This window comes from Mauremys reevesii, linkage group 16 (assembly GCF_016161935.1).
Source record: "Mauremys reevesii isolate NIE-2019 linkage group 16, ASM1616193v1, whole genome shotgun sequence".
Taxonomy (NCBI): Eukaryota; Metazoa; Chordata; order Testudines; family Geoemydidae; genus Mauremys; species Mauremys reevesii.
The window spans coordinates 38,483,558-38,511,214 of record NC_052638.1 but is presented as its reverse complement, the minus strand read 5'-3'; the positions used below and the strand labels follow the sequence as shown (position 1 = coordinate 38,511,214).

The 27,657-nt window shown below is 39.6% G+C and overlaps 1 protein-coding gene across 2 annotated transcripts in view; it reads left to right on the top strand.

Annotated features, from left to right (window-relative positions):
• The window catches only part of ZCCHC14 (zinc finger CCHC-type containing 14), an 81,021-nt gene that overhangs the window by 37,651 nt on the left and 15,713 nt on the right, over positions 1 to 27,657 (top strand). For both annotated transcript variants that reach the window (XM_039502645.1, XM_039502646.1), the window contains exons 3-8: positions 15,886 to 15,959; positions 21,407 to 21,478; positions 21,684 to 21,793; positions 24,597 to 24,691; positions 24,785 to 24,839; positions 26,152 to 26,419. In XM_039502645.1, the coding sequence (XP_039358579.1) occupies positions 15,886 to 15,959; positions 21,407 to 21,478; positions 21,684 to 21,793; positions 24,597 to 24,691; positions 24,785 to 24,839; positions 26,152 to 26,419 (674 nt within the window). The remainder of the gene's footprint in view (positions 1 to 15,885; positions 15,960 to 21,406; positions 21,479 to 21,683; positions 21,794 to 24,596; positions 24,692 to 24,784; positions 24,840 to 26,151; positions 26,420 to 27,657) is intronic.

The window sequence follows — 27,657 nt, the reverse complement described above, 5'->3', positions numbered from 1 at the left end:
CATGAACTATTGGAACTCATTTACAAAACTTTTCTTAAATATTACATGAATATATTGTCTCATTCTCTAGAATTAGAATTTATAATCCCTATTCCATGATGAGATATCTTTGAGCTATAATGTATCTTAATTAAAACTATCTTTAGATAGGTCTTTTTTCTCAAAAAGCATTTTATCAAAAAATCCGTTTTTTTGTTTTGTTTTGTTTTTAATCATTGAGTATTTGGTAGAAAGCAGGGTGAATAAAAAAGGTTAGTGTGGATGGAAGGCTTGATCCTGAAAATTGCTGAGCACCTTCAAGTCCTCTGTACCCTCAACAATTTCAGGGCTCAAACATTATAATCAAAATCAGGCTCAACATGAGTAATGAAAACTTCAGTAGTATTGTGTGTCTGTCATAGGCAAATTTCAATAGGCCTGGACAAAATACCTCACCAAACATATGTCCATTGCACAATAACACATGCAAGTCTTAATGATTGTGACAGATATGGCAAACTATACTATCATACACGAACCCTTAATACTACACTTCTTGCCTTTTTCTCAGCTATTCAAAAACACAAGTGGCAAGACAAAGTATGCAAGCATATTCCTCCCTAAAGTTATTCTTTCACTCTGTTATATCACAGACTGTCAACCAGCCTCTGGCTATGAAATCTTGGAAGTATCAGTTACAGAATAATATATAGAGTTGCTCAGTCATATAAATCAACAGCCATTCCAGCCACAGCTATTGGAAGCAGTGACATGAGTTTCTGATTATGTTGCAAAGCACTTAAGAAAAGTCAGTTTTAATTCAAAATTACTGTCATCAGCCAGAATCTTCATTCTGTCTTTAGTTTTCTTGAATTTTTAGACAAGTTTAATGCAGTGATTGCTATAGGCAGAGTCATGGCATTGGTCACTATATTACTTCTAACTTAATAAAGAGGGGTAAAATGGACAGTGGTTTTTCAAATTGATTATGTCCACAAAACTGAGTGGAACTTGCACTGATACCTAAATTTACATGTGATGAAGACTACTGTATATAACCATGTCTTTTCCTACCCATTTTTATAACAATAAAATCTATGAGACAAATTTGGTATAAAATCGAAAAGTGTCATACAGGACTCATGTGTTAACAACATTACTGCCAACTCCCATCACCTTTGGCTTTGCCTCTGGTTGTCTGCCTACTTCTGCCTGATAGTATCTTGTCCCTGTGAGATGTGTTACTTTCTTTTGTCCTGACCCTTGACTGAAACTGTGCGGGGTGGGATCAAGAATCCAGAAGCTTTTTACCCTTCAGTACATGTCCTTAGAATTTATTAAGTTCTTTTCCTGGGAAGTCTGCATGACGTGACCCATACAACAGTAGTCTTAACAAATACAGGATTTATTAAAAATGGAGAAAACTGAATTAAAACAAAAGAAACTGTTTAGCTTGTCTAGATTTACACTTCTCATAAACTGAATCAGATGATGTTCCATTCTATGCATCCGAAGAAGTGAGCTGTAGCTCACGAAAGCTCATGCTTAAATACATTTGTTAGTCTTTAAGGTGCCACAAGTACTCCTGTTTTTTTTGCGGATACAGACTAACACGGCTGCTACTCTGAAATGAATCAGATGAGGCATTTTCAGCCTAGCTACAGAGGAAAAACAAGAGAAAGCAGTAGCTTACATCCCTTGAATGCAATTTCCTCCTCCCAACCATTTGGACACAGCAAGAGAGTAACTATCTAGACAACAATGAAATGCTAACACTACCCAGAGTTGTCTCTTATGAAGCTCCTGCACCTGTGTCAGCTTGCAGGTCCAGGTGTGGCTCCTTTGATCGAGAGTGGCTGAACCTTTTTCCCCAGTTTTCTCGAGTTACCTACACAGACACTTATGTACACTATAAGGTTTAACTCATTGCTTTCTCTAAGAGATGGTGCACTGAGGGTACAAAAACCCTTAAAAATGATTAATCACCATCTTTCAAAGGTTTAATGGCCAAGGTTGGAGACCATACTTCGCAGACCAGCCTGCATGTCTCTGTCCCAGCCATTGTCTATATTGTTCTTTCAAAAAGCAGATAGGATTTTCCTCGAAGCCAAACATTCCCTCCACCCACCCCCCATCCCTCTCATTTTCCATTGTTATGAATTAGAGACAAGAAGTCCAGACCATCAGTCACAACACATAATTTGGTTTTAGAAATACTTTTTTGTTTACAGTCAAGTAAATAGAAATTGGGAGTGTTGCCTGAGGTCAGAGGGATTTTCATTGTGATAGCCAGTATTGTCACCTCCAAGCATTAAAAATTCATGAGTCAGGCCTTGGAAAAATCAGATTTTAAAAAAAAGAGCCAAAAGCTTTTATCTATCTTTGGTGTCCTATTTAGGGTTCACATTTTGAAATTTTTGTCTCTAAACATGAGGACTAGAAACTTTTCTTTTAAATGAAAGCTGATATTCTCACATCATCATAGAAAGCCAGAAGCTGAGAGTGTAAGAAAAATACCAAATATCATGAGACTTGAGATAAAATTGCAAGACTTGGCACCACTGGAAATCACAAACCGTATATTATGGATTCAAATAGTGAAATAAGCATCAGGAGGGGATGTAATATTTCCAGTAATGAACACTGACATGACAATGTTGGCCTGGTTTAAAAATGAGGAGGTGGGGAAAGATAAGAACACTTCCTAAAAAGCTGTCTACTTTGCCACCAATTTTCTCTGCTTCCCCTGCTATTACTGCAAATATTTCTCTACTCTGCTCCCCTTCTTTTAAATTCTAAAGTGAATTTCTCTTGTGTTGGACAACAGTTTATTGCCATGGAAGTGGTCATGATTTCACACATTCTGTATTTGGCATAAGGTACAGGTGGACTGTGAGAAAGAAACAACCAGTATAATCAAACTTCCACTAATGTCAGACCTCTTGCAAATGGTAGCTTGTAAATTCAATTGAAGGACAAATGCTTTTAAAGAAGGAAGCTTTCACTTTTTAAAAATGTCCTGTTGCAATCTAAGGTCCAGCTGATGCCATTCCTGGGATTTGCATATCAGATATCTCAATGCACAAGATCAAAAATCATGGAACGTTTTCAGATTTGCAAGTGATTGAAGTGCAAATGTAACATGTTTTTCTGTATCTTTTGATTTATAAATGTGGCATAGGAAATAATGCATGAAAGACAATGGGATGTAAAAATGTAATTTATTTTTGGAAGTTTCTCCAGTGTAAATGCTGTTCTTTAAAGGAGCCATTATAAAAGAAGGAAAGATGGTCTTGTGGTTTAGGCACAAGTCTGGCAGTCTACTGAGTTTTAGTCCTCGATGTGTGAAGGAACTTCCTGAATATGACCTTAGTCAGTCACTTCTCTGTTTTCAGTTTTCTCCTATGTATAATGGAGATAATGCCTCACATCTCTGACATACACAAAAAAGCCCTTTGAAGTTAAGGTTGACTGTACATCTCATTAGTTTAAGGGTATAAAATAAATTCTTATATTAATGTTGCGTAGTACATAAATACCAACTACTTAAAGCGGAAAGTTCAGAGTTAAGGTTAAACTTACAAGAAACCCAAATGTTTTTGAAAGCAGGAAAAAATAATCGTTGAGGTACCCAAACGCCACCCTCTGTTGGTAACTCTTAGCTGGAAAATCTTTCAATATGTAATTATGTTTAACAGTGCATATGGCTAGAGCAGCGGTTCTCAAACTTCATGGCACTGTGACCCCCTTCTGACAACAGAAATTACTACACTACCCCGGGGGGGGGGACCTGAAGACCAAGCTCGCCCAAGCCCTGCTGCCCTAGATGAGGGGAAGGTGGGTAAAGCTGAAGCCCAAGGGCTTCTGCCTTGGGCGGGGGGCATGTAGCCTTAGCCCTGGGCTTGGGCTTCGGCTTCAGACTTGCTGGGGCCCAGGGCCAACACCAGCCTTGGTGACCCCATTAAAATGGGGTTGTGACCCACTTTGGGGTCCCGACCCACCTTTTGAGAACCCCTGGATTAGAGTAAAAATGATTTTACAGGACTTTTTTCCCAATTAAAAAATGGAGCTAAGCGGAAAAGTCAATGCTTCATTTTCCTTTCTAACTCGCTCTTTATGCCTCTGTTAAAGAGCAATGGATTTATTGCATTACCTCACCGCCTAGAGTGGATCAATTTCATCAGTGTATCATGCACATGCTATTTTTAACAGAACTGGAAGGGATAACCCTGCTGAAATTACATCATTAATATACACAGCTGAAAGGAAGTGGCATAAAGCACAACGATGCCCTAGAAGGATTATTCCTTTGTTGTGTTTTCTGCCTCCGTAGATGAATTATTCAATTTGTATAGTTTAAATGGCGATAGGATTGGCGACTAATGCTTATGAAGTGTTTGGGAAATAATTTCCTATAGACCATCACATGAAGATGGGTATAAGAGTGGAAACAATTCAATTTTGTTATAAAAGCAGGTGTGATATGATCTAGTTATTAATTGGTGTGTGGAGGGAGTTTAAAATAAATAAAGCCTATTGTCTTCAATCAAAAGAATGGCATTCAATAGGCAGATATTAAAGAATTTGTAGAGGTCTTCCTATTGGTATCTGCTAGCAAGGCATGGTGGGGGCAGAGGGTTTGAATTTAAAATGTGATTGTATCCATCACTTATCTTCAAGGCACAGCATAGTCTCGTGGTTAGAGAAAGCAACAAAGAATCCTGTGGCACCTTATAGACTAACAGACGTTCTGCAGCATGAGCTTTCGTGGGTGAATACCCACTTCTTCAGATGCAAGACTTGCATCTGAAGAAGTGGGTATTCCTCATGCTGCACAGGATTCTTTGTTGCTTTTACAGATCCAGACTAACACGGCTACCCCTCTGATACTTGACACCGTGGTTAGAGAACAACCTCTTGGGACTTTAATCCCAGTTCCCAGGGATTCCCAGTGACTTTGACCAATACAGTTCAAATCGCTACCTCAGTTTTCCCCATAGGCTTTATCTCTCTCTTTTTTTTTTTTCTTTTTTTTTTTTTTCCAATATCAGGATCACAGAGATGTTGAGAAGATTAATTATCTAATGGTTCTACAATGCACTGAAAAGGTGACCTACAAATGCTGAGTATTAGCAGGTGAAATAAAGTTGAATTATTGCTGTATCCCTACTGGGAACCAGTGTGCAGTCATGCTTTATTGAACACAGGATTGTGTTTTTTGTTTTTTTTTACAAATTAGCATAAATCAGAATGTTGGGGCCTAAAGTTTTAGAAAAATGTGCACTTATGCACATGCAATACTGAAAATTAAGGATTTAAAATTTAAGTTGACAAATCCAGAAACTCTAGCTGATAGGAGCAGAAGCAGCCAAAGCAGGTACTCCTGCACTGGGGAAGAAGGGGGTTCAAGGAGGTCTAGCCAGAGCCCCTCGTCTCCCCAACATCCCTCAGACCCAGACCTGTGGAGGAGATGCTCCATCAGGAGGATTGCCAACTCTCTACTCATACAAAACCAAACACCCTTGCCCCACCCCCTGCCACGCCCATCATATGAGGCCACACCCCTTCTCCAATGCCCTGCCCCTGCTCACTCTATCCCCCCTCCCTTTCACTCACTCTATCCCCCCTCCCTTTCACTCACTCTCCCCACCCTCCCTCATTTTCACGAAGCTGGCTCAGAGGGTTGGGGTGTGGGAGGAGGTGAGGGCTCTGGCTGAGGGTGCGGGCTCTGGGGTGGGGCTGGGGATGAGGGGTTTGGGGTGCAGGAGAGGGCTCTGGGCTGAGATTGAGGGGTTTGGGCTGGAGCAGGGGGTTGGGTCGCAGGAGGAGGTTCAGGCTCCAGGCGGCGCTTACCTCAGGCAGCTCCTCGAAGCCGCGGCATGTGGCCAGGTGGGTCTGTGCACCTCCCTGTCTGCAGGCAGCGTCCCCGCAGCTCCCATTGGCCATGGTTCCTGGCCAATGGGAGCTGGGGTGGGGGCAGTGCACGGAGTCCCCTGGCTGCCCCTATGCCTAGGAGCTGGAGGGGGGACATGCTGCTGTTTCCGGGAGTTGTGTAGAGCCAAGGCAGGCAGGGAGTCTGACTTAGCCCTGCTGCGCTGCCAACCAGACTTTTAACAGCCTGGTCAGTAGTGCTGACCGGAGCCACCAGGGTCCCTTTTCAAGCGGGTGTTCTGATCAAAAACCACATCCATCAGCAACAGAGGCACTAGGACCTATGTGATGCCTTCCCTTTCCTCTACCCCACCATATGGTCTTGATAAATCTGCAGAGACTCCAGCCAGTAGGAACAGGAGCAGCCAAAGCAGGGACTCTAAACATTCCAAAAACTTCCTAGTTTTGTCTGGACTTCCTCCACCCTGTACTGATGGGCTGTTTTGTTCCAACCTTCTCCCTCTACGTCCCTCAGACACTCTTTGCTTGGGCTTCATTTTACACCTGACTCTCTTCTCCCTTGCCAGGACCCCCTCATCTCCCTTCCCTTCCATTTGTCTTTTAGCATATCCCCTTCTAACTAGTCCCCTGCCCCTCCACGCCCCAAAAATTGTGGCACTAACATATTTGTTGCCATCACATTCATTCTGCTTGTGTGTTATACCCATTCCCACAGTTGTCTGTCTTGTCTATTGAGATTGTAACCCCTTTGGGGCAGGGACTATCTACTACTGTGTTTGTGCAGTGCGTTGCATAATGGAGCCCCAATCTTAACTGGCCCTTAGGGACTACCGTAATAAACGTGATCAATAATAAATAATATGAACAATGTTTTGATATGAACAAAAACTTGGAGTTTTTGCCTCTTGTAGGTTGGTCCCACAAATCTGGTGTTTAACTTGAAAAGATTAGCTTGAATAATTTTTTTGTTGGTGAGTTTGAAATACCTGCTCTTGCTCCATTTTGTTTCAGAACTATACAATTTTAACTTATTCAGAGCTGCAGAAATCATTCAGTAAAGATTTGAACAGGCTGCCATCTGCTCTTAATACTTTGGTCTTTTATCACCAGATAGCACTACAAGCCAAGGCATGCTGTCCCAGCAGCTGCTGCATTGTAATCTCACTGACGTGGCCTCTTGTACGCTAACATGGCTATGTACTGCAGACCACATTCATGTTTTGAACATGTTGTAAATAAAAATATAAATAAAATAATCAGATCCCGATCTGGTGGATTCAGTCAAGTTCTAATCTTAGAACTTCAATCTGCACACCCTTTTCAGACCTGATTGGACACATTCCTGTTTTTGTTTCAGATAATGGAACTCGAATAATTTTGTATGGAAAACAAAATTAACCTTATATGCTAGTTCCCCATTTATCTGAATGAATGTAGAACCTGGGGCGTTTATTGACTTAATCATGGTTTTGGATCAGAGGAGAAACTTTTAATGTAAATTACGACTATCAGGCAACATAAGTTATTTAAAATAATATTTTTGGGTGCTTTAAAATAGGACTTTCTACTAATAATTCCATTCTCATAGAGCTGATATAGTTTGATTATGTTGGGCCAGATTCTAATCCCTGTATGTGGGTGGAATAGCACTCTTATTTTACCAGTTGTTTCACTGTTTTTAAGTGGGACCACTCTAGTCATCGTGGCTAACGGTGTAAGAATCTGGCCTTCTGAATTGAGGCTATTTCTTACAACCCAGGAGAATATCAGGGCTCAAAACAAGACTCCCAGTTGCACGGGGAACGTAAATTTGGTTTACAGTGCTCTTCTGTGGATGGGTTCCTTCCAAAATGTGTCAGGATGGGGTGTGTCTTTATTCAGATGCCTTTATTCAGCTGACAGCACATATCTGTTTTAGGTGTATCTAGAAATTTGGCATCTTCAGTTGCAGTAGGTTTTTCCTCTTTGGGAGGTGGTGGGATTTTAGCATGGCCTTCGTTTTAGTACAATTTGTGTGTGTTGTGGGCACAGAGAGAGGCTAAGTCCTAGTACAGCTAAGCTCGTACATATTTTTCCATAGAAAATGGCTCTCTTTGAGATTTGTTTTATACACCAAGTTATAAAACTTTTTGAACTAGGATTTATAGTCAACTAGTTACGTTTTGTTTCTTGCTGAATTAAAGATTCTTGCCAAGGAGCATTCTCTCTGTAGGATAGATCTGTCCCTTTAAAAAACAAACAAACAAACAAAAAAGCCTAGATCTCCTAATGTTCAGAGGCAGACCGAGTAAGGACATTAAATAAAACAATCCCTTGGTCAGTTAGAACCAGACTGAAAGTAAAGTGTAGTTTGGAGTGTGGGCACATTACTTTTCCAAAAAGTTATATATTTAATTTACAAACAAAGTTTTTACATATCTGCTCTCTTGTAGATTACGCTAAAAGATATTTTTCACTGGTTTGGAATGCGTGATTAGACATGAAAAGCCTGTGCAAAAATATTCAGGTACTGAAACTGTTTGCAACTGAGCATTTATGCATACAGTCACAGTAATTTCATGAGCACACTTCTGAAAATCAGAATTTTACTCTGATTAGAGACAATTACTATTTGTCTTCTAACTTGAAAACTAAGACCAAACATTGGGCCTGATTTTTAGGCAAATCAGGCATCCAGTTGCATGCGTAATTTACATATATTCCCACATTTGTGTACAAATAGTTAATTAGATGCAGTTAGGTGTACAGTTACCCAGTTTGTGTACACAAATATGGTAATCATATGTTCAGATTGTGACCGCAATCCTGCACATGCTTAACTTTATACACTGTGCAGTATAAGGCAGTAGGGAAATACTTCACAGTTCATGGCCACACTTTCACATCTTTGCAGGCTTGGTGCCTGCCTGCCTACACATGCAACTGTGTGCCTAAAGAGTCTGAATAGTGTACTCCCTGCCACACACACACCCTGTAAAAAAGAGGGGCATGCAAGATTACTGTCCAGGTATTTTGTGCTTTTATAGAGGATATTTTTCCTTAAACCAACTTTTGAAGAGTATTCTTAATAAAGTAAAAATAAATGTTTCCTCTGTAGCTGCAGTATCTGTAACTAATAAGAGAGGACTCTTGAAGCCTTTCTTGTCCTTGCTACACAGTTCAGTTTTGTTGTCCGGAGGTTTCCCCTTCTCCCTTCTTTTCTGCCTACCACATTATAGCTTTAGCTCTGGGTCCATGAGAAGTATACTTTTAAAGGAATAGCACCTGTCTAGTTTAGCATGTGACTGTTCTCACACTTCCTAAGAGTGCCAGGAGCTGATCTACAATACGTCTATTACAGCAGCTCCTTTTGAATAAATTATTCAGTACAAATGTTTTAACTTTAAAAAAAAAAACAAAAAAAAAACAAGCAAACCTGTGGCAGCTGTCTGTAAAGTGAGTAAGCTATGTAGTTTTATGGTGGTAACACAAAACTTAATGCTGATAGCCCAAAATATTTGGTAAGAAAAACTTCAATTATTTAGGTTCTAGTGTTTGAACATATGTTTTTTTTTCTGAAAACAGCTGAATGATATTCATCTGGGTTTTAGATTTTCCTCTCCAGATATGAGTCATCTCCCACGTTCAGTGCAGACAGTGAGATGTTTTTCCATAGCCCCTTAAATATAATAAAATCCTGGAATGATTATGTAGGTAAACATTGTGGCCTTTTGTGGCTAGCAAAAATGCTGACAGCACTATTCTCTGTTCATTAAATTCATACATTGTTTAGATTTTAGCTTGTAAGAGCTAAAATATATGGACAAAGGTTTGGGTTATTTTTAATCTAGATCCTGTTTTGGAGAAACATGAAAGGGTTACTCAGAGTCTTCAAATTAAATGAACCAAACTGAGGAAATAGACAGGATTATGCTGAATAGTAGCCATTTGAATGGAGGCAGGGGACACAGCCCATGAATATTGAGTTTTCCATATGCTGCCAAAAAATAAATTAACATTTTTTTAAAGCTGTGTAATTCCTTCCTGTGGGATAATGCAGCCTGTAGGTTTCTGAGCATTATTTTAAATTAAACTAGGATCACATTGTCACCAAATAACCATGTGTATTGAGCCCAGTGCTAAACCCATTCTATTAACTGGAAGAAAGTCTTTAATTTCCAAGTAGCAAGGAAAAATGACAGCTCTCCTGAGCGTTCCACTATTAGCATTCTATGGACATCACTGCTGTTGACTGGGAAGTTATTTTCGCTGCACCAGGAGAACACCAGTTTCCAGCTACAATGTGCTGCTGCTCTTCTAAGGTAGGTAGTGAAGACAATCAGAAGACGAGGTGTTTTGCTGCTTCTTTTCTGGCTATAGCTCCTTTTCTTCACAGCTCCAGTTTCATTATTGTCTCAGAGGGAGCTCTCAACAGAGCAGCTCTTTGCTGCCTTATGGTGGGCATCTACAGAAAGACAATATGCCCCATTGTGAGACTGATTTGGATCCCACCATCATTTGACATTTTATCTACTAAGCTTTTTAGGATAGATAGTTCTTTCTCCCTTTCTTAGTCCCCCAAGAACGCCTGTGCTTCATGAAGGAAAAAGGATCCTCTGTGGCAACAACTACATGTGAGGAGCCATGTAAAACTTCTGTTTCCCATCTGCAGAGCAGACCTAAGAGAGTGGAAAACAGGCCAACAAGAGGAAGTGCAGAAGACAAGAGATAAGCTGACATACTGGTAGCAGCTACCGAGAGGTTCCAGGGGCAGCTGTTACAGTGGACCCCGGCTTGGCCACTATCTTAAATTGCATAAGTGGATGAAAAAGCAAAGGCCTGTCAGGAATCCTTGTAGGACTTTCTCCTCTCCCTTCTCCATACTTTTGCCTTTTCTAAAAACTGTTCCGATTCAAGGGTAAACCACACAGCTTGGTCCTACCCCTCTACATCAGAAGAAAATGGAAGGAGATAGTACAAGCCTGACAGAGCTGGTCCAGTAGGCAGGTTAGGAGCATTGAGGAAGAACTTACCATATGTGATCCTATTCCTAATATTTAATTTGGGATATGTAAACTCAAAAAGACTGGAAGAATATGAAAATTGAGTAAATCTGATAAATTCTATTAAATTAACTCACAAAACAAAAGTCTGTCACCTTGGTGGTCTTTGGATCTAGTGAAGGGATTGTTCCCTCAAGGTAACCGTACACCTAGGGAAGTCTTCAGTAAAATGTTTGGGTTTGGGTTAAGAAGAGCTGAAGAAGACTCTGTGTAGCTTGAAAGCTTGTCTCTCTCCCAACAGAAGTTGGTCCAATAAAAAACATTACATCACCCAACTTGCGTCTCTATTATCTTGGGACTGACCCAGCTACAAGAACACTGCATAGAGCTCTTAAGAACATTTTGAGTGTTCTGCTTTACAACTGTCTTTCTTCACTTCCACGTTGCTAAGTACATAATTGAGTTGCTAAGTAACAAGTGTACCAGTCAGCAACTAGAAGAATATAAGCATGAATTTAGTAGATTGATAACAGTATAACACAATGTGCTTTTACGCTGAAAAATCCAGTCATTGGGAAAGAACTCTGCACAGTAACGTTAAGTAGTCACCTTATAATTGCCCCCAGATGAGGAGAGATTATCCCTTGTGATTCTGTCTTCTGCTGCAGCTTCATAAGGACAGTTTTTCAGTCTGTCCATGTCAAAAGATCATACTACGCTTTCATACCTTTCCAACAGCTATCATATTCTGCATTCCTTTATAGAGGGACGTATAAGCTGTATATTAAATTATTACACAACTTGAGTACTTCTCAGCAGAAACAGACTTTGCACTTGCATAGAGGCTGCAAGATCAGTTGATGTAATGTCCATGTTTCGTACCTTGATTAGATGGTGATTTATTTATTAGGTAACTTCTTACATGAAAGCAGGTTAATCCTCTGGCAGCAAATCATCCTACTCTTTCTGGTGATGTCTAAGTGACAAGACGTTTAATAATTTACATTTCATCACTAATATAACAATAAAAGGGATCATCCTTATGTGACAGATCAACACATGTATTTCGCTATACGTAATGAATTAAATTTCATCCTTTTTGGAATCAGCTTTGCTCTTTTAGGTACTTTTAGAGATTCTTCAAAAAGAAACACTGATTTGTAAATCTATCCTCCCTCACTCATTGTTAGGGTACCATCTCTTAGTTTTAGAGAGAGTAAAAAGGGTCTTTTGGTATACTTTACTTACTGATGCTCTTTTTTTCTAATGTTGATATAATTAGCTACCATTTCTGTCAGTGATGTGCATTTGTTAATTTGTCAGTTTAGAACTTAATTTAGCATTTATATAATTCTTGCAGTAATATTTTTCATAAAATTGTCTGTTATCAAATTTGCAGCTTTTAGAAGTGATACAATGTGTATTTCTCCCCTTCACCTTCTCTTTCCTCTCCCAAAAGGAGAGATTCTGTAATTGAGTACATTCCTCTTCTCCCCCCCCTTCAAAAAAGGACACCCCTGTTTAAATACCTCACCCTTCACATTCTGCCTCAATGTTTCAGTGCAGATTGTATGGCTCCTGCTTTTGACAGTGCTCAGGAATGGTTGCTGAGTGAGTTAATGTGTGGCAAAAAAATTCGGAGTTTTTCTTGCTGTTTGTTAAATGGAGCATAGTTTAAGTCTAAAGGTTTCTCTGTCATCCTTTTAATATTTAATGATACAGAACCCATCGGGTCATAAGTTTGAAAGTTCAACTGAGCAATTTATAAAATGTGGGGCCTCTGGGATACCCTCTTAAAAACAGAGGGTTCCTGTGGGGAGATATCTAGGACAGATCAATGTTTCCAATTGTCTCTCTGTTTATAATCACAGCTCTGTTTATTTAGTATTAATGTTCAAAAAAATTGAATATACAATCAGATGATGTCACCAGGGATAGATCCAGGTGACACTTGGTTTGCAAGGAGGCCATGTCCCTGTGGGATTTGCTATGATGATGATTGACTATTTAGAATTTGTTAAAAGGAGTTATGATGTAGAGTTTCCTGAGCTTCCAGTTTGTGCTGTTTCTCATCTCACTTGTTACTGAATTTAATACACTGTTGCAAACTACTACTAGATTCTGAGTGCTCTATTCTGAAAGGTGCTGAGCCCACAATTCCCATCTATGTCAGCTTACTGACCATGCTGGCCACCTTCTATAGTTCTGGCCACCCATTTCCATGTTGTCATTTATACACAAAATTGCGACTTTTTTTTTTTAATTCTCTATGGAGCCCTCTTGGCTTACAGTATGTGAATCTTTGTGTGCTGAGTGCAGGGGAGGCTCCAGGCCCCAGCACGCCAAGCGCGTGCTTGGGGCGGCATGCCGTGGGGAGCGCTGTGCCGGTCGCCAGGAGGGCGGCGGACGGCTCCGGTGGACCTCCCGCAGGTGTCCCTGCGGAGGGTCCGCTGGTCCCGCAGCTTCGGTGGAGCATCCGCAGGCACGTCTGTGGGAGGTCCACCGGAGCCGCGGGACCAGCGACCGGCAGAGCGCCCCCCGCAGCGTGCCGCCATGCTTGGGGCGGCGAAATGGCTAGAGCCGCCCCTGGCTGAGTGGTAGAGAGCAGGTGAAATAAAATGTGGTGGTAACTGGATCACAAAACTTAGCATTGTAAATTTGGCACAGCAGCAGATCCATTCATGTATTTGCTGGGATCTCATAATTCTATGGCATAAAATAGTGCCAACTTCAAGGGAAGTTGTCGTGTTCCATTACTCCCAGGATCCAGACCATAAATTATTTTAAATGAGGGAAAATATCTGTTTGTTTTTTTAATTGAAACCATTGGGGTGGGGGGTGTTTAAAAAGAACTTTTAAAAGTTAAAGAAGTTAATTTATATTATGCACACATGAGTATTTTTTTACCACACTTCTACTTTTCCTGGCATTCTACCAGCACTTTTAGGGATTCTTTTGTTTTAGAAAGGTACTCCTATATGATTTCTCTTTTCATTTTTTAAGTTACTATACTATACATTTGTTTAAAAACTGTGAGCAAACAATGACTTGGAATGTGTTTTATTGATTGCTTAAGACAAGCACATATTTTAAACAAACATTTAATCAGCTGTATTTTTCTTTGAATGCTTCAGTGTTCCTGTAAGGAAACAAAGCTTCATGAATGAAGTTAATAGATTAAGACCACAAATGACTATTATGATCATGTAGTTTGACCTCCTGCATACCACAGGGCATAGAATTTCACCTATGAGGTTTGCCTTTTTAATAGTTGACTGGTAGCTTCTCTCATTTATTTATTGAGTGCCAATGGTGTGCTGGGTGCTGTATTAAAGTCAACACAGTCCCTGCCATGTGGATCTTACAATTTAAATTGTGTATCCACTATTCTACATACAATGTAAATTGATCCTATGTGCAGATAGTCTCTACCTATGTACTATAAAATACTCTTTTACACTGAGTGCATGGTTGTTTCTCACTGAAAGGCTTCCAAAGCATTTGTTCTAAATGGGGAGTTTTTCATTTTGTAATTTTACCCTATAGAATCATAGGGTTAGAAGGAACCACAAGGGTGATTTAGTCTAATCCCTGATTGCTCAGCTCTGTTGCTTTGCTGTGAGATTTCCACACTCCTCTTTACAGTCTAGTTATTCTTCTGTTAACCTTGTCTATATACAAAAATGTCTCAAAGACCTTCATCTATAACCAGTCTTTGATTTCAGGAAACATGACCGGAAATGTATCCTGAAAAAAGCATCAGTCTGTTTAAGCCATCTATGAAATTAAAAAAATGAAAACCAAGCCATTGTAAATTCTGTTAAGACCCTTAAAGTTAATTGTAAAAGGAGTCAGATGTTTGATTTTTCATATGCAGAGTTTACTTTTTAAAAAATTGGTTCTTACCTGTGTTACCCTTGCTGATATATGTTACATTGTTTATCCTTTTGAAGTCTTCATTGCTGTGAAGGAGGTTGTGAAGGCTAGGACTATAACAATGTTTAAAAGGGGACTGGATAAATTCATGGTGGCTAAGTCCATAAATGGCTATTAGCCAGGATGGGTAAGAATGGTGTCCCTAGCCTCTGTTCGTCAGAGGATGGAGATGGATGGCAGGAGAGAGATCATTTGATCATTGCCTGTTAGGTTCACTCCCTCAGGGGCACCTGGCATTGGCCACTGTCGGTAGACAGATACTGGGCTAGATGGACCTTTGGTCTGACCCGGTACGGCCTTTCTTATGTTCTTATGTGATTGCTAATCTTGAATTTTTTAAAAATACCTTAACATTGGAATTGCCATTCTGGATCAGTTAAGTGGTCCATCTAGTTCAGTTACCTGTGATTAACAGTGGCTAGTACCAAATCCTTAAAAGGAAGGCACAAGAAACCCTATGGTAGACTGTTATGGAATGACCTGCCCCGAAAAGAAGCATCCTCCTAAACACCACCAAATTTTAAGTGTTCAGACTGAAGTGTTCCCACTGTAACTGAAATCAAATGGGGGCTGTGCTTGGAACATATAAAGTACTATAAAAATGCTAACCACTCTGAAAAAAGTCAGGCACCTAATATTAGTGGACATGTTTGACAATTTTCTCCTTAATCTCTGTGCCTCAGTTTTCCATCTGCAAAATGGGGATGATGATCTCTTCCTTCCTCACAGGGATGTTGTGAAGATAAACTCATTAATGTTTGTGAAGAACTCTGATACTATGGTTTTAAGTGCCACTGAAAGGCCATGAGCAAATAAAGAATTCTGTGTTCAGTGCAGGGTTTGGGTGTTGTGCAGTAACTAAGTCACATGGATTCACGTTGAATGATGAAAATTGAAAGAAATATTAAACAGCTACCCATTCAATGATCGCCATTCCTCCTGTGCACTGAATGAGGCAAATTTATTTTTGTATATACCTTTAATACTGCCATGCTTCACTCTCTCAAAACAAATTTTGGTGCTAGATAAGAATAACTAGTTTTCTCGGTGTTTGGGGACTTCCTTCTTATTCTTCTCATTTCTTTACTTTTAATAGTGAGTGTTGAAAAAGTGGAAGTAAAGGGATTGGCACACAAGAAGAATGAAAGAAATGTTGACTATTCCTTTGAGGTAAGTTTTGAGGATTTTTTTTTCTAATGGGGTGAGAGAAAAGAAGAAAAGACTTAAAACATGAATGTGAAAGTTTGGAACAGTTAAGGAACATTCAGGACAAACAGACAGATCTCAAAAAATAGTCATCAGTGGGGAATCATCATTGAATGGGAGTGTTTCTAGTGGGGTTCCACAGGGATTGATACTAGGCTATAAAACATGAACTCCCAGTGTGATGCTGTGGCCAAAAAGGCTAACACAATCATTGGATGTATAAACAGGAAAGTAGTGAGTGAGAGTAGAAGTGATTTTTACCTTTGTATATGGCATTAGTGAGACTGATACTGGAATATTGTGTATTATTCTGTTGTCGACATTTTTTAAAGGGATGTTGAAAAATTGGAGAGAGCACAGAAAAGAGCTACAAAAATTATTTGAGGGTTGGAGAAAAACAGCGTGAGACTTACTCAAACTGTTTAAGCAGCAAAGAATCCTGTGGCACCTTATAGACTAAGAGACAAACTGTTTAACTTATTAAAAAAGAAGACTGAGAGGTGACTTGATTAGTGTATAAATCCCTTCACAGGGAGAAAATACCAGGTACTAAAGGGCTCTGTAATCTTCCCAGAAAGGCATAACAAGAACCGACGGCTGGAGGCTGTAGCTGGACAAATTCAAATTAGAAATTAGGCACAAATTTTTTAGATTGAGGATAATTACCCACTGGAACAAAACCACCAAGGGAAGTGGTGGATTCTTCATCTCTTGATGTCTTCAAACAGAGACAAGAAGCCTTTCCGAAAGATATACTTTAGCCAAATACAAGTAATGCTTTAGTCTAACGCAAGTTTTTGGGCTCAATATAGGAGTAACTGAGTAAAATATGATGTCCTGTGATAAGTCCTTAAAAAAATAAAAGTAGTCCTGGAACATTCCAGAATGGCCCAGAAGCAGAAGTGGAGGAGGAAGCCACCATCTCCTCACACTGCCACCTCCACCCCTCAGGCCTGTTCTGGAAGGAGAGATGGCATTTCAGTAACCTGGGCAGGTTACTGAGCTGCCATCTCTCATTTCAGAGCAGGAAACCGAGTCAGAAATACTGGAATGCCATTCCAGAGCATTCAAGCATGACTTGAGCACGGACAGGAGGTCAGACAAGATGATCTTATGGTTCCTTCTGGCCCTAAAGTCTATGAATCTGTGACTGTCTAGATTTAATTAATTTTTTGTCTCAATTCTGGTATGCCTGAGAAACCTCTGGTATGAAACACCAAAAGCAGAATTTGATTTAGGGGTAGGTGGTTCTATTGTTTTGTCGATGATCATGATCTAGCTCCTTATAGGGAAAAACAATTCCATAAGTTTAGGTAACATTGCCTGTTCAAAATTGCACTCCTCATCTCTCTTTATCAACCAATGCCACACGGAGTCGGTTGCAGCTGCCTCATTCAAAGCTGCATAGCCAATGGCAGAATGGGCGTGGCAGAGCTTCATTCTGCTGTGACCCATTGGCTTACGTTGCAGATTGTGGGAAGGCTGTTGCAGGAGGCAGTGAAGTGTGTGTGCAGCTCTCTCTCTACTCATGTAAAGTTTCCTTGAACATGGGGAATTCTTTGGCTAGTTTAAAGCCACTTTACATTGTTCATGTTGTACAAAAAATGCCTTTAGCAGATTGAAGAATCTGGCCTTGGTTAATTTAGCCTCGGAATACCCTTGAGAGACCGGTATTATCCCTATTTTACAGGTGAGGAAACTAAGACACAGATAAGTGACTTGCCCAGAGTCACATAGGACATCTGTGGCAGAGCCAGGAATAAAATCCATCTCTCTTGATTCCCAGTCCTGTATGCTAATTACAAGAATATTGTTCCTTAAATCTGTGGTAAATACTTAACTTTAGTTTTCTGTATGGTTTAGTCACCAAAATGCAATCTGTTTTTCTTTGCAAACAACTATACAGATGCTTGAGACTGCATTAAAGTTAAACTTTTACTTTATGGTTATTTGTGCTCTGTTTTAATGACGATAAGGTCTTATCTACACTGAAAAATAAAATATTTCACCACTGCACTACCACTGGTCCTAGCAACAGTGGGAACTTCAATATAGATAAGGTGTTAATGGTTTCTGGAATTTTTATCGCTATGCCATCAAGACCTGCCCTCTCTGAACAGGGATAGACCACATCATTTATCTGCCTTAAATCTTGCATTGGGGGAGCTGCAGTGATGGTAGTGCACTCGTGAGAAATTTTAAGAAAAAGCTGTGTTAGACCCCACCTCAGACAACCCTCCTAGAAAGAATGTAGGTGATAAAACTCCATTGTAGAATGTGCAGTTTGAAACCAAGATGAGCTCAGGAAGTGTCGGTAGTAGTGTCCAATCTTTCTCTTGCCCTTCTGAGGGTTTCTGTGGAACAGGATGGTTATATTTGCTCCATAGGATTCAGCAATTGAAGCCTTCCAGAATTGCACATCCACATGTTGGCATGTAAGCCAAGTTCGGACAATTGTATACTTGACAAAGGCTTTAAAAAAAAAAAAGTTAATTCTGATGTAAATTCAGACACTTATGGTATTGAGCAATATAGAGACATCTTCCATCGCTTGGTGGTTCAGAAGGTAATACTGCCAGTGTCAGTGTCTGACACAAGCTGATCATGCTGCTTTCTTTATGTAATAGATTTAACATCCATATCAGGGTGGGTTTTTTTGCCATACTCTTATTTAATTGAAATTCAGCAGCCTGTTTTCTTGAGTATTTTTCTTCCTCTGTTTATTTTTTTCCTTACTGCCTTTTTAGATTTGTGACCTCATTTTATAATCAGAGAAATATCCTGAGTGTTGTATTAAGAATTCAAGAATACACATTAGTCGTATTGGATGAGAGAGAAGCATTTTGCCACTCCTTATCTCAAGCACTGGAAACTGGGCTTGGTTTGTGGCACATATCCACTCAGAATAAAGGCCATAAACTCAGAGAGATTTTGGACAATGCTAATTGATATTACATGAGGTTTCAAAATAAAACTTGGCTTTTCAAAGTGACACTACCATTTGATTTTTTTTGATATCCTGAATTTTTAAAATTCCTTAATTTTTAGTATCAGAGGGGTAGCTGTGTTAGTCTGGATCTGTAAAAAGCGACAAAGAGTCCTGCGGCACCTTTATAGACTAACAGAAGTATTGGAGCATAAGTTTTCGTGGGTGAATACCCGCTTCATCAGACGCATGTGTCTGATGAAGTGGGTATTCATCCACGAAAGCTTATGCTCCAGTCTGATGAAGTGGGTATTCACCCACGAAAGCTTATGCTCCAATTCTTCTGTTAGTCTATAAGGTGCCATAGGACTCTTTGTCGCTGTGTGTGTGAGTGTGTGTGAGAGAGAGAGAGAGAGAGAGAGAGAGATATTTAGGATAGGCCCCAAAACGCCAACACACATGCTTGGGTCCACCACTCCTCACCATCTCATTCCTCTGTGTCTGCTGTTACTACTAGTAACAACAGCTGCAAATCTAAAACTGCAAACATTCTCTTGGAAGGTCTGGGGGAAGTGTGTGTGTCTGATGCCATGCTAGACTATCAACAAAATTGTGATACTGACTACACACGCAGTGTTGTCAAATACACAGCATAAACAAACAATAAAACATAAACAGTTTTCCCTCTGCAATTTCAGTGATAGTAATTCAGATCTTACTTGTAATAATAGTAGGTACAAAATTTCCAAATGAAACTATAATTTCAAGTTGATACTCTATAACTGTCTGAAAGTACAGGGTACAGTTTAGCTAAACCAATAAATTGCGGTTCTCGAGGTTAAAAACTCCTCAAATATGCTACTTGGATTCAATGGGGAAAAGAAGCAAAGCTGACTAAGCAATTTGGTGTGATGAGAATTACTTGTCATTGATTTGGAAATGCATGTAATTGTTTTGTAAATGCTGAGAACTATAACATGCTATCAAAACATAAAACAGTCTGCCAGCTGTCAATTATTGTTATTACAAAACTTGGGGCGGGGGGAGAGATATCTCCTTTCATATTTTGTGAAACTGCTCATGAACCCTGAAAGAAAATTGGTAATGTAGCATGAGATGGTTAGGGGTGGGGGGGACATTTTGTAGAAGTAGAAACTCCTTGGGTTTTCTTTCTTAGGTTTGGTGTAGCAACTGTAGCTAGCGGAAATTCCTCAATTATGTCATGTATTTTACTCTCCACTCACTAGTGTTTTGGAAGAATCCTGATGGCTGGAGAAACCTTATATGTTTTCAGTTGTCATTGAAACTAGTGTTGTGGAAAAATCGCTTCCTGCTTTTTAAAAACATAAAAACAGGCTTTTCCCATACATTACTGTTGAAGATTCAGATGTATTCCAAACACTTGACCTCAGGTATTTTCAGTCTAAGGATCTTTAGGATCAGCAATACTTGCCAGACTTTTCTGATATTCTTTTGGCTCAGTTAAACCAGTCAGCCACGAACCAATGCTGGGGGTCGGCAACCTTTCAGAAGTGGTGGGCCGAGACTTCATTTATTCACTCTAATTTAAGGTTTTGTGTACCAATAATAAATTTTAACGTTTTTAGAAGGTCTCTTTCTAGAAGTCTGTAACATATAACTAAACTATTGTTGTGTGTAAAGTAAATAAGGTTTTTAAAATGTTTAAGAAGTTTCATTTAAAATTAAATTAAAATGCAGAGCCCCCCGGACCAGTGGCCAGGACCTGGGCAGTGTGAGTGCCACTGAAAATCAGCTTGTGTGCCGCCTTCGGCATGTGTGCCATAGGTTGCCTACCCCTGGTCTATGTAATATTGATTTTAAAAAAAAAAAGTTGTAGGGACTTTTTATAGAAAAGCAGATAGGAAGAGAAGCTAATCTCTTCGCTTTTCTAGAACATACACAAGGTGCTGTCTAAAGTGTATAGATAGAACAGTAACTGCAGGCGTCGGTGTTAAGCCTCTGCTATTTTGTATGGGACGTTTTTCTCGGAGCCTCAACTTTGCATTACATATGGAATTGATTGATTGCAAATGAGCATTGTAACATGCTGTGGTGTGTTGTTCAGATTCTACAAACCAGCTGTTTCAGTTAACAATGGGAGGAAAATGTTTCTCCAATCAGTGTTTCTCTCATTTGGTGTTAACATTTGCTATAGTTGGCAAGGCTCTATAAAATATAAAGTAGATTTTAAGAACTCTGAATAGTCTTAGCTATAATGGCAGTTAGCAAGAGTCAAATACTGCAAGAAGGATAGGCAGCCATCTTCAAAATAAAAATAGTGAGCCGAGGGACTAACTGTGTTTGAACAAAAATGTTTATCATGTATGCCAAACATACAGATGGTCCAAGCCTTTATCCACATAATGGGTGAAATAAATGTTGCTGTTTATTGAGTCCAGGCTGTTAGAGCTAACCATAGAGTTGTGTGCTTAGTTACTAAACCGAACACCTTTCATTTCTTAAGGTCTTGTGGTCTGATTCTTCAGTGACATTGGTAACCAAATCTTCTACTGAAGTGACTGAATTTATTTCAAAGGTAAAGGACTCTAAAATACTTTACTTTGTACTTTGTCCTTATATGTGATTTTGTTCAATTATATTTTAGAAGCACCCTAAGATAACATGAATAGATTGAACTCCATAAATGTGTAACTCATGAACTATTTCAGGGTCCTCAAATGATAAGTAACAAGCCTTCTTTTCACCTGTTTTTTCCAATTTATAATATCCTCTTCCTTTAGCTATCTCAGCTGTACCCAGAAGAAAACTTGGAGAAATTCATTCCTTGCCTAGCTGGTCAAGATTCATTTTACCTAGAAAGGAACCACATGGACCTGGAATCGGATGTTAGGTATGCTTCTGAAAGATAATTTTTACTTGCCGTATGGCTTCCTTGTCCGAGGGAGTTGGGGGGGGGGGAGAATATCAAGAAATTAAAATGTAGACAAGATGTTTCTAACTACTTTCAAGAACTTTGAGCCTGATCCTACAAACATAGTTGCTTGTAATTCCACTAATTTCAATGTACAAGAGTTTTGACAAACTTGGACCCTATGTGTAGAAATCAACATGGTCACATTGCACTATGTTACACTTTCTGAAGAAGTGAAAATCATGGGGTTCCTTGGTAGAAGCAAATAATGGATTACAGCCTTAAGGTGGAAAAATTTCCTTGAAAAAGTGATCACATTTAGATCATTTCCAGTACAAAGTGAGTTAAGAGTGAAGTTTTAAGCTTGTTCAATATGGAATTTAAGAGAGGCCACACTTGGGTTAATCACTTGTAAGAAGTAGCAGGAAAAAAAGATGAAATTGTCATCATTTTTGAAGATTGTGTTTTAGTTATACAGCCTTTTGTGATATTCACTCAAGATCTTATCTTGCAAATGGGAGTTTTGCCTGAGTAAGATCTGTAAAATTGGTCTGGGCCCTTAATGGAGAAACATAGCCAGAACTAGTAGAAAAATACAAGAAAATTGTTTTCTGGGTAATAGTCCTCATTTATGTGAGGGTGTCTTTTAAACACTTTCACAGCCCATTATGCTTTTCCTCACAGTTAACATGAATCAAGTTGTTGTGATGTTACTATTACTTTAAAGTAGAATAAGCAGCTATGCTCATGTAAAATGCTTGACTTGTGTGTCTGTAGAGCTAACCTTTTTTCTAAGTCTCTTTATGATTTGTCCTCACACCCACTTGCAGTGGCATATAAATCCCATTAACAAAACCGTATTAATATATGGTTTTAAAAAGCTCTTCCCCACATGATTCACTTGGTCATTGTGGACCAACCATAATAGTTTAAAACGACACCTCTACCCCGATAAAACGCGGTCATGGGGAGCCAGAAATCCCTACCGCATTAAAGATGAAACGCCATTATATCGGGGTAGCGGTGGCAGGGCTGCAGTGGTGATTTAAAGACCCGGGTCTCCGGCCATAGGGAGCCCCAGGCCCTTTAAATCACCGGCGGGCCCTGCTGCCGCAGCCCCAGGGTAGCAGTGTCAGGGCTCCGGCAGTGATTTAAAGAGCTCTGGGCTCCAGCCGCTGCATGTAGCCCGGGTCCTTTAAATCGCCGGTGGAGCCCCTCTTCCGCAGCCCCAGGATAGCGGCAGCAGGGCTCCAGTGGTGATTTAAAGGGCTCGGGGCTCCCCACAGCAGCCGGAGCCCTGGACCCTTTAAATCTCCGGCAAGCCCCGCTGCCACAGCCTCGGGATAGCAACAGCAGGGCTCCAGTGGTGATTTAAAGAGCTCTGGGCTCCAGCCGCTGCATGTAGCCTGGGCCCTTTAAATTGCCAGCGAACCCTGGGGTAGCAGCAGCAGGGCTCTGGCGGTGATTTAACAGGCTTGGAGCTCCACGCGGCAGCCAGAGCCCCGGACCCTTTAAAGCGCCGCTGGAGCCCCGCTGCTACTGCGCTATATGCGAACCCATGTTATACCAGGTCACGATATAGCGGGGTAGAGGTGTATCTAATTTGGAACACCATCAAGCAAAATTATGTCAGCAAGTACTTGGTCTGCTCTGGATATAAAGTGTTATTGGAAAACATGCTAATTAACATGTTAGTATGCTTGCCAAACACCTTGTTTTTCTAGTCAGGACAGAGCATTTTTTCCCCATTACTGTTGTTGGTGGAATGGCACTGGTGGACACCATTTTGCCAGAGTAAAGGCAACAAATGTATGCTTAGATTGTAACGATAAATAATGTTAATATTTAAATAATCCCTTTTAGGCTTCATATCTTTGTCACTGCTTTTGTTTAGTTGGCAACAGTTTTCTACAAGTCTAGGTTAACAGAGCAGCAGAGTCTCTTTACAAAGCAAAGGTTGTATCTTCACAACAGAGAAAGACAGACATTTATTTTTAAAAAGCTAAATACATTACAAAATAAAGACCCCAGATGGCAATGTTTTCATTTTTCATATTAGTGACTTACTCATGTCTCTGTTGTTGTAAACTATGAAAATAAACTCTGAACTTTCAGGATGGAAACTGTATATAGAAGTAACTTTTGACCCAATGTCTTTTTAGACATTACAAATATGAAGATGCAGTCAAAACATTTCCCCCTGTTTTTTCTTTACTTTTCAACAATTTTTTTAGCGCTTTCAAAATATGTAGATGATTTGGCAGGTGAAAACCAAACAAATTTTTTTGCTTTGTAAGAAAAACTCTGGTAATGCACATTAATATAATGTATGTTTTGTACATTATAAAGTTCTAGAAGATTGCCATCTTTAGATTCCAAGAAGAGGAATAAGCTTAGCAGAAAACATGACACACGAGTTTTACAGCCTTTTTTACTATATTGCCAGGCGCTAAATGTTCAAATGCCTGCTGTTCATTTGAAAGTTTAGCGTGAACAATAGTAGACAGCTATATTTTATGGGCTTTAGTTTCACAATTTTTAGAGGCAATTTTCAAGTTTATCCCTGTATACTCTGTCTTGTGATTTTTCTCTGTTCCAACCTCTTGTATGCATAAGTCTGTAATCAGCTTTGAATGGAAACTATTAACCAGTATAAAGGAATAGCATGCCTATTGAATAATAGGCATTTAAAAAAAAGGTAAATGCAAATTTCACTCTTGATTTCAGTGTTGATTTCATGGTCAGTTGCAAAACAAACATAATTTTGTAAATTAACTTTTAGGTATTTGGCATCCTTACCTTCCCATGTGCTGAAAAATGATCATGTCAAGAAATTCTTCAGCATTTCATCTTCCTCCCAGCAACTTCAGAGTTCAAGTGAGTTTAAATAAACAGTTTAAAATGCACATATTGACATAAATCTAGTAAACTGATGCCAGTCAAAACTTTTTTAATCTTCCTCTTGTTTAGGTCCTGGCAACCCCTCTCTCTATAAAGTAGTCACTACGCTGGGTCCATCTGGAAGGTGAGATACCTGACTTCTGTGTCCAATGTAGAGTTGTAAAATTCTTTCACTTAGGTAGTTATCTTCATGCCCTTGTTTGAGAGAGGATTTTTTTATATGCAGTTATATGCACTTGGGGGTGCGTGCTCACCTTGTTAATCTGTGGAACTCTCAGCACAATGAACTCTGAAAGCTGTGGTTTCACTGACTTTGTCTACACTGAAGATTTTAGGAAATGTTAGCACTGGTGCACAGCCCTACTCATGCTAGCAGAGGTGGGAGCTCTAGCATAGACAAGCAGCTGGCATTTTTTGTGTGGTGTCTTTACCTGCCCTGAGCAAAATTGCTGAGAATGGTAAAACTGTGACAATCAGTTTACATCAGTACTCCTACTATTGTTAGAACCAGCTGACCCACAATGATGGGCGAATTCCCTGTGATTATTGCTTATTATATTAGTCATATTTGTCTCACTGTTACCTCGCATTGCCCCAGCTGTGGCTTGTATCTATCTGTTGTTGCTCGCCCTCTGCTTTCATAGTGAGCTCTTTGGGGCAGGGAGCATTTTTTCTTTATATGCGGGGGTACCATATCTAGCACAATGGGGCCCTGATCCCTGATTGGAGTCTCCTTGGCAGTACCAGAATACAAGTAGTAAATAATAATAATCCTCATGCAGCCATAATTACACAGCCATGGTCTTCTCTAATATCACCTAAGTGGTGTTAGAGGCCCATTATAGTGTTTCTTCTATTCTGTAGTTTCTTCTATTCTGTATTCTTTAAGGGCAGTGTTTTTTAAACTGTGAATCTGGCTTTCCTGAGAGAGGACACTGATCTCTTCCAACAGAGGCTCAAGGCAGCCATGGGAAGAGAAGGAAAGACACATTCCTGCTTTTTTGCTTAGGATTTGACAAATCCAGAAATTGAGTAATGAATACTTTACAGCTGAGAGGTGATTCTTGTTTCTTCACCTGGAAGTGGAAAGACCAAGGGGGAAAATAATGTTAACTGAATAGATTCACTCACTCCACATGTGTAAAAACCATTTCACAATGGATTTTTTTTTTATATATTGCATTGATGGGGAAAGCTATGCCAATGTTGGAATCTCAACTTTAATGTTAGACATAACCTGTACTGTTTTTGTTGTATTAGTAGTATAAGATTTTAAAAGTATAAATCAGTAACTTATAAAATAAGCAGTGTGTTGGATCCCTGACACATGGTCCTTTATTTTATTGGTGAATGGGTGTGTGTGTATGATCATACAGACTGAACTCTGCATGGCAGTAATTCGGTATGCTAAATCAAATTATTTTTCTATTTTGCAGACCTGTATGTGGAGTAGCTGGTATTCAGTCTTCACAGAATCATGTACAGCACTCAGCTGTTTCTTCAGTTGCACTGCCCCATTGCTCTCATTCAGGGAGTACAGGCTCATCATTAGCCTACCGCTCCCAAATGGACACCTCTTCACCCATGTTGTCTTCCAGTTCACAGACGCCGCAGACCCAGGAGCAAAATGGGATTTTAGACTGGCTTAGGAAACTGCGGTTGCACAAGTATTATCCTGTCTTCAAACAACTCACAATGGAGAAGGTAAAGTGGTGGGCTAGATAGGAGAAAGGAATCTGTTTTTTAAATAAGCCATATATTCTCTAGCATGTACAGAAAAGCGAAATGGCAAAATAGGCTAATGTTTACATTTCGACTGGTTGATATTTGTAGCTAGAGCTGGGCAAACTATTTGTAGGAACACTTTATTTGGTGAAATGGCCTCCTGTTTTTGTGGATGAACTATCTAGAGACTTACTTTAAATATTTCCTAGTTTGTTCAGAATTCTCAACGTCTGGTTTATTACAAACCCCCTTCGCTCTTCCTGTTCACTGTTCATCTTTTGATGTGCAATAAGTCATCTAAGTCACATTTTATTCTCGTTCTTGATTTTTTCCCCCTCCTATTGTAAAAGTCTTGGTTATCCAAATGCATGTCAAGATTCACTTCTGAAGTGAGCTTCTGTGTGGGTAAACATGCATGAGTGTTGGATGCTTTCATTTTCCACAAACGTTTGAACAAAAATCACTTGCATTGCATGAATGTTTGCATAAAAAGTGTCATGAATGCCCTTGAAGTACATTGGCTTTTAATCAGATGAATGTAAGTACTTGTTTAATACCCAGTTCTATCTGTAATATACATGTTGTAAAATTAATCTCCTCCTCCTACTATATTTGAACTTTGAGTGCCCTCTGGTGGATTAAATACTTATTCTGATTCTTTTAAGTCATGGCTCTGAATTGCAATGATTTTTTCAGCACTGCAGCATGGCTTGAAAGATATTATTTCAGTGACTGTGGCCTAAGGCCACAGTTTTCTAATTTGATTTTCCTCATTCAGGAAAAATAGGTATAGTCATTTTTCCTTTTCCTGACAAAATTGTGCATATTTTAATGTTTGACTTTTTTTTTTCCAAACAACTGCTGTGCTTATATTGGTATGTATATTCTGTTGAAAAATATTCACAGTACCTTTGCAACTGGATTGACCCATGCAACAAAACTGAACTCTGCTCTAGATGTGATAGCTAAATGATTTCTATGTTAAATGACACATTTAGGGAAAATAAATTACATTTTAACTTTTGATAACCAACTGGTGTACTCTGGGTTGTCAGCCGAAATAAAGCAGCAGTAATCAGCATGATTTTTTCAGCAGCAGGTCTTTTATCAGTGTAAGTCAAAAACAATTTATCATAAACAAAACAAACAGAACCAAAAGAATCCCCAACCTACAGTTCACTCCTCTCTCACCACCTTGGCACCGGCATCATTCCGCT